Source organism: Semicossyphus pulcher, unplaced genomic scaffold, assembly GCF_022749685.1.
Source record: "Semicossyphus pulcher isolate SPU_LCO1_2020_fin unplaced genomic scaffold, fSemPul1.0.p SCAF_9, whole genome shotgun sequence".
In the NCBI taxonomy this organism is placed as follows: Eukaryota; Metazoa; Chordata; class Actinopteri; order Labriformes; family Labridae; genus Semicossyphus; species Semicossyphus pulcher.
In genome coordinates, this window is record NW_027211770.1 from 31,345,424 (window position 1) to 31,356,557 (window position 11,134).

An 11,134-nucleotide genomic window follows, 5' to 3' on the forward strand; every position below is an offset into this window, starting at 1 on the left:
GGATATTTGAATGGAGTCTGGAGTGGAGTTGCCTCATTACCAAACTTTTTTTATCTATTAGTAGAATAAGTTCCTTATCTTTTTATGAGATTGCTACATCTCTTTAAACCAGGGATGGGAGATGTCAGGGCGTGTCCAGCCGTAAAGTAAGCAGTTGTATGTGATATGTAAATGGAGATTCATTTAGCCTGTGCTAGCTCGGTATGTTAGCAGTAAGTACAGTCAGACTCACCTGACCAGCTCCAAACAGTACTTTTCATTGACTTGTGAGTCTGCTGTCGCGCTGGTCGCCGCTCTCACACTCTGTATTTCAGCCGCTCTTTGGAAACATACGCTGTTAGGTGATATATTTCTGTGTAAAGCGTGATAAAGTAACGTTTTGCTGCTTAATAATCCATGTTTAGTACTGATGCCTGCTGCCATGTTCCCCTTCAACTTTCACCCTGTGTCACATTAAAAACATTCCCCCGGCAAAACCACTGCACCGGCGGGCTTTAAATTCCGCTTCATTTTTACTAACAAAGCTACCATAACATCTGAAAAAGAGTCGCAATTCATGTATCGACATACATATACATTATAAAAACAATATTAAATAAGAACAACTGTAAATAGCTTAGCTAATACGTCAAGTTACACAAGAACGGCACGTCAAGAATATAAAAACGTTGGCTACAGCAATACCGGAAATTTGAGGATTCTTCCGCCAAAATAAGAGTGGCAAATACTCTGGCCCACACAGCTCTGTATTGCTAGTGAAATTAAAATTACACGGCGTTTATTGTAATATCTTTCTTGCATATATGTTTTAATAGAAACCGAGGGCAACCCTGAATCACAACATCTACATTTTGCCTATTATTTTGAACTACCTTAGGAAAAAGCTACTTTTGTTTTCTGCGGTTTTTATCTTAATCGACAAAGTTAAAGGAAAGCGACACATTTCTTTTTCTTTCAGTTGTAATATTTTATCATTTGCCTCCTGCAGTTTCGTTTCCTTTTACTTTGACCGGTCTTAAAGATCTTAACCCAAATTTGTTAGCCCAAGATATTTGCCTTCATCTAACATTCTACTTTTTGTTTATTTTTTACATTTAACTTTTGATTCAAGAAATTAACTAACTTTACAAAACATTTTTCACCATTGCTTCTATGGTATTTACAATATGGGCCTATTTGTGTGCAGTATTTATTTTATTTTTCATTAGTATTGGTCTAAATTTGGCCAAATGTATACCTCCTGATTTTTTTGAAAAAATAAATAAATAAACTCAAATCTCTGTATAGGACAACGTTTCTACTTATGTAATGTTATTTCCGTGTACATGGTAATTTTACAATATATTTGTATAAAATAACAAGGCTGTCACATTACTTAAATAAATACTGAATAATTTCAACATCCGTCACTGTTGAGGAATGTAGTTTATCCGGAGGAGCAAGAATCAAAAGCCTAACTAGGTAGTCTCTCAGGTGCATAGTCTATGAGTTCTGACAGCACGCGGACGGGACACACTCGTAGCTTAGAACCCGGAGAACCTTTACCAGAACCCCCGTAACCATGGCAACAAGTTCAGCGTCGCGCGCAATTTTGGGGCTCGCGTTGCTGTGTCTCCAGGTTTGGCTGCTGGAAAGCAAATCAGCAAGGTGAGATATTGGGCTACTTTTTAAAAAATCAGGGTGTGAGTAATCTCGAAAATGTAACCGTCATAGAATGTATTTATTATTGTTTGTAATCAATATTAATTTAAGCTAATGGTATTAGCAAGTAGTAATCATTAAAGCTGAGTATTTAGCTAAGCTAAACTGTGTCATGATATTCATGCTAATTAAGCCATAAAAGCCTTGTTTGTTTGTGGATTACCTACAGGGCACGGAACTGCTTAAAAATACCTTTTTTTGTTTTTGATGTTAACATTTTAAAATCAAATTGAAATATGTAAGGAATAACTAACTTTTCTTTTTATATCAACTACATTTAATTTTTAACAAACCAAAGCAAATGGAAAGTGTTATCTATTTTCTTTCAGCCCTTACTTCAGCCACTAAGTTAGTTTTAAACACTTATTTAAATTGTATTTACCAATTTCACCCTTAAAGCATGAAAATAAGTAATTTAATCCACTCTGTCCTGGACATTTGAGTTGTTGTTTTTCAGAAGATGTACTGTTTATTTATTGTTTGAAGTTACCATAAATTAATTCTTGAAGAAAACAAAAAATGTTCCTGGTTAAATTTTAATATGTGAGGATTTGACAGTTTTCTGCGTATTATATGAATCTAAGGTAAATATATATTTCTCCAAAAAATAGAGGAAAAGATGTACTTGTTTTTTATATATGGCCAAATAAAGTGCATGCCTTGTGCAATCTAAGACAGAAGACATTTGGTAATAGCAATCTTTACAGAAAACACATACTTCCAGGTGCAGCAGACCTCCTAACTTTGCTCTGAATATTGTTGTAAGCACACTGATCGTCAGAAGTAAACCATAGGATTGACAGCATGCAGTTTAATGACCAAAGTCTCAATGAAACATGAACCCAGTTTCATTTTCTTTTAGGGATCAGGCCTGGGCTGCAGTCTGACCCAGTTCTGTCCACACCTTCTTCATCATGATGGCAAGATGTCTGAAAGTATTCAGAAAGAATCTCTGCATATTGGTAAAGCAAGCTAGCAAACTTAATTTATTGTTGTCAGGGTGGTGCAGAGGAGCAAAGGGGAAGGACTCAATCCAGAAAGTTGAATCAACAGGATGATGAAGGCAGACAGGCAGGTTCTAGTACAGGTATAGTGGCATGAGCTGTTTGGAAACAAACTGACAGAGGAACAACGCTTCCAGGCAGGGCTGATGAGGGAAAGAGGTGCAGCTGAGGAGACAGGCGGGAGCCTCAGGTGAGCAGAATAAAGTGATTACAGGGCAGATGGGACTGGCAGCATCTGGAGTGACAGGAGAAAACTCAGAGGGCATTTGATGGAGGTGGACATCGTGGCAATTTCTTAACAGAAGAGGGTATTAAAGGGTTTTAAAGATAAAGAGACACTAAAGCAAGATATAAAACAAAAACACCTGCCAAGTTAAAATTGTCAGATTAAAGTTTTAAGTCAGCATTTTCACTCAGTTGTTTTTCTTATGGCTACAAATACACCGTATACTTAAAAAAAAAAAACAGCTTATTTAGGATGCTGTAAAACATTAAGAAAAAAAAGAGTTTACTTAAAACATCCTCAAACAAGAAACATGAAAAGAGATATAGTGTTAATCTTTTTGTCAATTTAAAGCTGAAGCACTCCACTGTGTCTATTTATTCATCAGATAATTATTCTCTCTCTCTGGTGTATACATTTGTCCGAGAATAGAACAGAAGACTCTTCACAGTGTGGTTTAAAGCTGAGCTGAAACGGCATTTGGAGAGTATCTAGCTTCCGTATCGTGACGTATTTCCGAGTGAAACAGGACGTGCAGGCGGGACATATCATTAGGGGGGTCTGATTTGATCGCTGAGAAGTGGGCGTAGACAGACGTTCTCCACAGCGCAGTAGCTAGCTAACTGACTTTTTCAGGGATATTTTTGATTAGAAACATCAATATTAAAACATTAACAAAAGAGTTGCTGTTTGTTTGTCTATGTTTGTTCGACAAATCTAATCCTTTTAACTCTACACATTAGTTTTACTAGCGTTGCCCTGCCAGGCTTACCTTATGTGGTGTCACCTGCCCACTACAAGATCCACTTTTATAAAGAGGAGAACCATAAACCTATTCAACAATCTCAATTTCACCTTGTCTACTATAGCAAAGAAAAAACAACCTTTCCTCATCATGTTACTTCTCTTCACAGTGTCTCTACGGATGATGACTTTCTCATACCGTACACAAAGGACCATGGCCCCTCCCACTCTCACCGCCATGTTAGAGACTGCCAGCATGTTATCTATGGCAGTACGACGCGTGAGACCTGGCCCTCCAGTAAAAACAATAACCCTCCTGTGGCCGAGTCGACTGTCTTCATATCAAACATGCCAGGCAGCCGGTCCCGCTGGGTCCACGGTCAGTGATCAGGTCAGCAGAGCAAGTGTATCTTCCCCGCTTGGATCAGTAGATAAAGTCTTATTTTGAGGGATCTCTCTCCAGGTCACATGACGGTGGTTCATGACCCGCTGATGAGGGTGTCTGTGATGGAGCCGGGCGGGCCGGGCGGCTGTAAGAAAAACCACAGGGTGACGGTGCAGGAGACGGCCAAGGCCGCAGGGTGTCTGTACGCCCTGAACGCCGGCTTCTTCAACACCACCACCGACGGGTGTCTGGGTAACATAGTTAGTGACGGCAAGCTGGTGAAGGACAGTGGCGGGGTGCAGAACGCCCAGTTTGGCATCAGGAAGGATGGCAGCCTGGTGTTTGGGTAAGAGCAGCAGACGGAAAGAAAAGCAGGACAAAAAAATGAGAAAAATAAGACAAACCTTTTCTGACCCTCCAGGTATCTGTCCCAGGAAGATGTTTTGGACCAGTCCAACCCGTTTGAGCAGCTGGTCAGCGGGGTGATGTGGCTGCTGAGGGGCGGAGAGGTTTACATCAACCAGAGCCTGAAGGCCGAGTGCGACGAATGGGTCGATCAGGGTAAAGCAACAAGAAAAAACATCATCTCATAACACTCAATGCAAACCCTCACAGCTGAATCATTCAATAGGGTGCCTCTGGAACCGACCTCATTCCAAAAGCCTGTCATTAGTTTTTGTGTTAAAACTGAATAAAACTTGTTTTTTGTGCTAACAGGGGTGTTGCGGGATTTTGTGGATGTGCTCTCAGCGAGGACGGTGGTGGGTCATGACGCGGAGGGCAACCTGATCCTGTTTCATGTGGACGGACGGACTAATGAAAGAGGGTAACATTTATTTAAGATATTCAGCTCTGTGGGCCGTAATGAGCCTAACAGAGCGGCTAACATGGACGTAGACAAGCAGCCTGGTTGTATTTATTCAGATGGGACATGGCTTCATGTCGACAAACGTTCATCTGTCCTCCTGGTTTTGCCAGACCTTCCCGTGTGACTTGGATCATGCCATCAGGTCGCATGTGTTAAATAGCAGAAGCCCAAAGAAAACAGCATGTGTTTGTTTGTTTCTGGACAGCATGAATCTCTGGGAGGTGGCAGAGTTCCTAAAGAAAAACGGGGTGATCAATGCCATCAATCTGGACGGGGGCGGGTCTTCCAGCTTTGTTGTCAACGGCACGTTGGCCAGCTACCCGCCGGACGACTGGTGAGCTACTTATAAACAGAACTGGGCTGTTGGACCTATTCTTTGTGCAGCGATATTTATTTTAAGCCTGGGTTAAGCCTGGGCTAAATGAGTAGTAAGTGCAAAAAATTGGGGAATTGCTCCAGTAGATTGCTTCAGCAGGCAGCCATGAATCAGGCTTCAGTAGCTGCAGAGCCATCCTTGAAGGCATACGGGACAGGCCAAAGTATGTCCACAAACACAGCTTGTTTTTGCCACCTTTTGTTCGACCAACAGTCAAAAACCAAATGCCTTTTTTATATACTTTCGTAAATGACAAAGAAAAGCAGCAAATCCTCCATTAAAGAAGGTGAAACCAACTAATATTTGAAATGTATGCTTGAAAAATGACTTATGATTATTCAGTTATCATTAAAGTAGTTTAAATAACAATTCTGAAAATAAAAGCACTAAAGAACAACTTCAGCTGCTTCTTTAAACCTTTGTTGAATCTTCCTTTCTTTCCATCTATTTTTCTCTGTTCCCAGTAAATCTGACAGCAGGTGGCGCTGTGCTCGGCCCGTCTCCACCATCCTGTGCGTTCACCAGCAGCGCTGCCAGCCGGAGGACTGCAGCGGACACGGAGACTGTGTGGACGGACGCTGTCGGTGTCAGGACGGCTGGCAGGGAGCCGCCTGTGACTCTCTGGTGTGTCAGCCAGCGGACTGCGGCCTCCACGGCGTCTGCACAGCCGGTACGTGAGGAGGAGCTCAGGTGTCGCAGGACCAAGAGCGATATAAGGAATGTAAACTGACAAGTGCAGAGGCATTTACTCATTGTGTTTAAATGCTGATCTCCAGAACAGGGCTTTTAAGGTTGTGAGTTGTTGTTTGAAGACATCAGTATGGAATTTGTTTATAACTACTAAAATGCACAAAAGTACCTGGGCAAGTCATTAAAACCTCCTAACACATGTCCAGCATAATCTGAATTATTGTCTCTTAATCTCTATGAATTTTGTTTTGCAGTTTATTTAGCAGTGGCTGTTCTTTGTGACGAAGTATACGAACAGTATAAGCACACCTTGTTTCATGAATAGGTTTCACAGAGTTATACATCATGTCTGTCTTCTTTGTGTTGCAGCTGGGTGTGTCTGTGATGCTGGATGGAGAGGAAAGATTTGCAGCCACGGTAATCAAAATTACTTTTTTTATTATTATTTTGGCCACTGTGTTTCCACGTCATTTAATAAACTGATCAAATTGAGACGTGAGGACAAAAAGTCCTGTGTTGTGTTGTTGTTTTAATCCATAATTCAACCATAAAAAATTAGAACAGAACGCAAACTAGGCCGAGAGTGGGTCGTCCAATAATCGTCGGATAGGCGGTTCGATCTCCAGCTCCTCAGTCTGCATGACAAAGTCTCTTTAGGCGGGCTACTGAACCTCATCAGTTTATGAATGTGTGTTCACATACTGTAGATCTTGAAGAGCAGGCTGTCACCTTGCATGGCTGCCTCTGTCATCAGCGCGTAAACGGCATGAAGTGTGAAGCCCTCTGAGCGGATGGAAGCCTAGAAAGATGCTATGAAAGTGAAGTCCACCTACCCTTTACCGTGCAACACCTTAGAACAAACAGGAATGTCATATTTCCAGCAGGGTTTACACCCATTTCAGAGCTCGTCTTCTTCTTCTAGTCTAAAGGCACCTGACTAGAGAATTAGCGCCACCTACTGCTAATCTAAAAGAAGAACTCCCAACATTCACCTAACTGTCACAGAGTGTTATTAAGAAGTTGAATAATAAATCTGTCTAATGATTCTTCTACGTGTCCTCTCTCCTGGGTACAGAGTGCTTGCCAGGTTACTATGGTGATGGCTGCAGACATACCTGCATCTGCTTTAATGGAGCTTCTTGCAGCCACGTCACTGGCCGCTGCACGTGTCCCCCTGGTTTTCACGGCAACTTCTGTGAACAAGGTAGGAAAGCATGACACCGGGAAGAAAATTCTATCATTACTTTGTTTAAAGTATTATCAGGGCTTTTAATGTGAAAGGTTAAGATAGGATGCACCTCTGACATAAAAGGGGAATGCCTGTATTTTTTAACCCGGGCCATAATTTTACATATTCTGGAGTTAAATGACTAAAAGGTAAAAACAGTTTTGGAATAGGGCCAGTAGATTTCTTCAGCCTGCAGCTGTGAGACAGGCTGTAATGGCTGAAATGTAATCCTTGTTTCTTGTTGTTTCCACTGACAGGCTCAGATTGTTCTTCTAAGTGTGTGACAACATTACAGAAAGGATCCCCACAGAGACAGACCTTTTTGTTACAGAGGAAGATGATTTTCTTAGACCAGGAAACAGAATGTACAACTCTCTTCAAAGCGACCAGACTCCATTGACAAAACCAGTAATTTAACATTGCAGATCCCAGAAGTTTCTGGTCCTCTGCTGCCTCCACTGAAGGTTTGTTTATGTTATTCTGTGGAGCACAAATATTATATTGGACCTGAGCTTACCATTTAAAACATCACAGAGACACAACAAGTGAAACAATCAATGCAGTGGTAAACCAGAGACCCCTGTGTTTCGTGAGGTAAAATTTGTGTTTTTCTGAATGGAGTCTGGTGTGTTTGCAGAGAGCAATGTAACGTCTGTGTGTGGTTAAAACAATCATCTTCCTCTGTAACAAAAAGGTCTATCTCTGTAGGGATCCTTTCTGTCATGTTGTCACACACTTAGAAGAACAATCTGAGCCTGTCAGTGGAAACAACAAGAAGTTTAGTGGAGGTACTTTGATGGGGTTCATTTTTGCAGGGAGTAGGGTTGCAGCCATTACAGCCTGTGTCACATCTGCTTGTACAAATAGGGTCAAGGTTTACAATAGCAGAATAACCTTTATAAAAGAGATTTCTCTGTCTTTGTCAGTGTGTCCTCCTGGTTTCTACGGTCCGTCCTGTGCTGAGACGTGTCAGTGTGAGGATCAGTGTCCATGTGACCCGGTGACAGGAAGCTGTGCCTCCAACACCAGCAGCACATTACACAGAGGTAACACACGAGATATGCTATTGTTCTACTGTCTAATGGGTACATTTTTAGATACATTTATTCATAGTGCCGTTTTTCTTTCCTCCACAGCAGGTCAGTGTTTGGCCAAACACATGTTTACATTATGGAGACAACAGGAGGAGGCTTTCAGGGACAAATCTTATCTGATGGGGTAAGTGTCAATCCCTCTTTGAATCATCAGTTCTCGTCAGTCCACCATGTCTGCCTTTAAATTGACTGCTTTCCTACACATTTTACATTAAAGGCACTGCGATTAGGCCTACCAGGGCTGATTTAAAGGTGTAATATGTAACATTTCCATAGCAAAACATCAAAAACAACAGACAGCATATTTAAGAGTTATATCTCACGCTGGATTTGCCATGTAGTGGATCATTAAACTAATCAAAAAGTCTAATCTGAACTCCCCTCTCCTCCCAGCAGACAAACATGGCTGATAATCACAGTCACACTGGTTCTTGTGCTGCTGCTGATCCGTGTTGTTCTTCACTTCCTGCGGGCCAGTCGGAGGTGGTTTCTTTGCAGTTATTACTACATACACGTTCCACAGAGCGACGTCAGCGGAGAGAAGCTGCCTGCTGCAACTTTATTTTGAAAAGCTGTCCTCCGTATGTCTGACGTGTTTCTAACAGACACGATTCTTTGTGCCAGGAGAAAAACAGACACAAGGTGCACAAGATAACAAAACTCCTTCTGTTGTCAAAACCGCTTATCCTGTTCAGGGTCCCGAGGGGGCTGGAGCCTACCTACAACCTTTCACTCTCACTCTCACACCTATGGGCAGTATTAGAGGAAACCCACGCATGCACGGGGAAAACATGCAGACTCCACACAGAAAGGCCCCCTACGTCTGAACCGGGATTCGAACCACAAGCCTTCTAGCTGTGAGGAGACAGCGCTTACCACTGCACCATCATGCTGCAGCATTAAACTCCAGTGAAGAGTAAATCTTGATGAATGTTCAAAGACGAAAGGACAACATAGTGTCGCATTGGTGCTTGGTACTACTAGTGAATTATATAAAAGTATGAAAGACAGACTGAGCTGCAGGTTAATGTTAATGTATGTTTATGAAACGTTGTTGTAGCATCTGCATGCTGTGCAGCTAAGAAAATCAACCAAAACAAATACTCGATGTTAGATGCTAGATATTTGATCGTACAAAATGTGTAAAGATTGGAAATAAGAGCCAAAAAAACAGTCTAAATATGTGCCAACTTCAAACAATCAGTCAGTATTTTTTTTTATCATATCTTGGGTCGTACTTTGGTAAGAACTTTCAGTCAAAAGGTGGGAATGTTGAGGGAAGTCCCTCTCTGTCTTCATAAGAGAATTAAACCAGAGATGGAGACTGCATCTTAAAGAAAAAAGAGGAATTTCTCATCAAAGATTGTAACTTTTAAAGCACTTGGTTTATGTGCTGATCTTTGTGATAAATTACATTAAGACTAATTATTTGTTTCTACACCTCTGTCATCACTTTTGTGAATATCGCTTAGCAGGCAGTGTTTGTGCTCACAGCTTTGTCTTTAGATATTTATTATGAAGTGATTTTAGAGGTTGGACAAAACAAGCTTTGAGAAGGTGTCATTTTAAGTTCTGGGTCATTGTGACAGCATTAAAAACAATCAATTGATAAATGTAGAAAATAATCAGCAGATTTATCCATGATAAAATAATCATTACCTGCTGTCCTACACAAACAGTTCAACAGTCAAAACCTGCTTTTACATTGATGCATGTGTCAAATAAACTTACGACAGTATATATAGAAGTAGAACAGTAAAGGGAAACATTCTTCTACTTTTTATACTCTAAATACACACTCACTGAAGTAGAATATGCAATCAGGACTTTTACTTTACTTATAATGTGGTATTAGTACTTAAAGGATCTGAATACTTCCTCTTCCTCTTTTGGCTATGCACATTTATAAAGTAGGAACTCTTCTGGCTTCCTCTTGAAATAATGTTTATATTTAATAAAACATATATTTAGCATACTATTTTACTTATCGAATGGGAGGTTGATTGTAATGTATTAGTTGTTATTTCTTGGTATTATATTGTGTCTTTCTTCATTCCGTTTACTCAGCGTCCTGTCAGTTCAGGCAGGCCTACAGGTGACGCGTCTCTCTCTGCCACGCGTTTACAACATCCTGAAGTGTGACAGTCATGTGACCGCACTGCGTCAAGCTACTGCAATTCGTCAGATTTACCGGAAAATGCTGATATTTCTTTCAAAGTAAAAGTATGACATAAAAAGAATAATGAAAATAAAAATAATGGTAATTATAAGTTATCAAAGAACAAGAGAGGAGAGAGTCGTTTTACTTATAATTATATAAATTGAATTTTTGTTTTCAGTTGTACCAAGAGAGACAGATTTGCTGAACATGTTTATTGTTGACTTGTTTGTCTGTGATCTCTAAGGTCGACTGGTTTGGCATCAATATATGTTTTTAAAGATGTATCCACAACTAAAATGCTTTTTAACTTTTGTATTAAGTGAAGCAGTGTGCAGTGTACTTTTTTTCCTTGTAGGTAATTCTTACTTCTTATTAATAATTCTTAGAGCATGCCACCAAGAGAGCAAAGGACATTTTAATACTTTTTGTCAACTTTTATGTTGTAACATTTGTTTTTATATCATCCACATTATACTGTGTATAACTGGAACATTCAGTAACCTCCAAAATGTTTGACATTGTCATTTATAATAGAGACAAAATGTTGATAACAACGTGTTTTAGTTCAGTGTTTTATATGATGTAATTAAAACTACAAATCTCTACACAGAAACAAAAAAACAGATTATGTGATCAATAAATTCCAAATACTCGTGGTAA

General features: G+C 40.3%; 1 protein-coding gene across 1 annotated transcript; it reads left to right on the forward strand.

Moving 5' to 3' along the window:
* Positions 1 to 1,561: 1,561 nt before the first annotated feature.
* On the forward strand, positions 1,562 to 9,728 carry LOC138584463 (N-acetylglucosamine-1-phosphodiester alpha-N-acetylglucosaminidase-like). Its single transcript, XM_069656711.1, has 12 exons — positions 1,562 to 1,647; positions 3,843 to 4,051; positions 4,136 to 4,403; positions 4,479 to 4,618; positions 4,775 to 4,883; positions 5,131 to 5,259; positions 5,766 to 5,971; positions 6,361 to 6,408; positions 7,067 to 7,195; positions 8,146 to 8,265; positions 8,359 to 8,437; positions 8,710 to 9,728. The coding sequence occupies exons 1-12, from the start codon at positions 1,562 to 1,564 to the stop codon at positions 8,879 to 8,881; spliced, it is 1,695 nt and encodes a 564-aa protein (XP_069512812.1). The 3' UTR covers positions 8,882 to 9,728.
* The last annotated feature ends 1,406 nt before the right edge of the window (positions 9,729 to 11,134 follow it).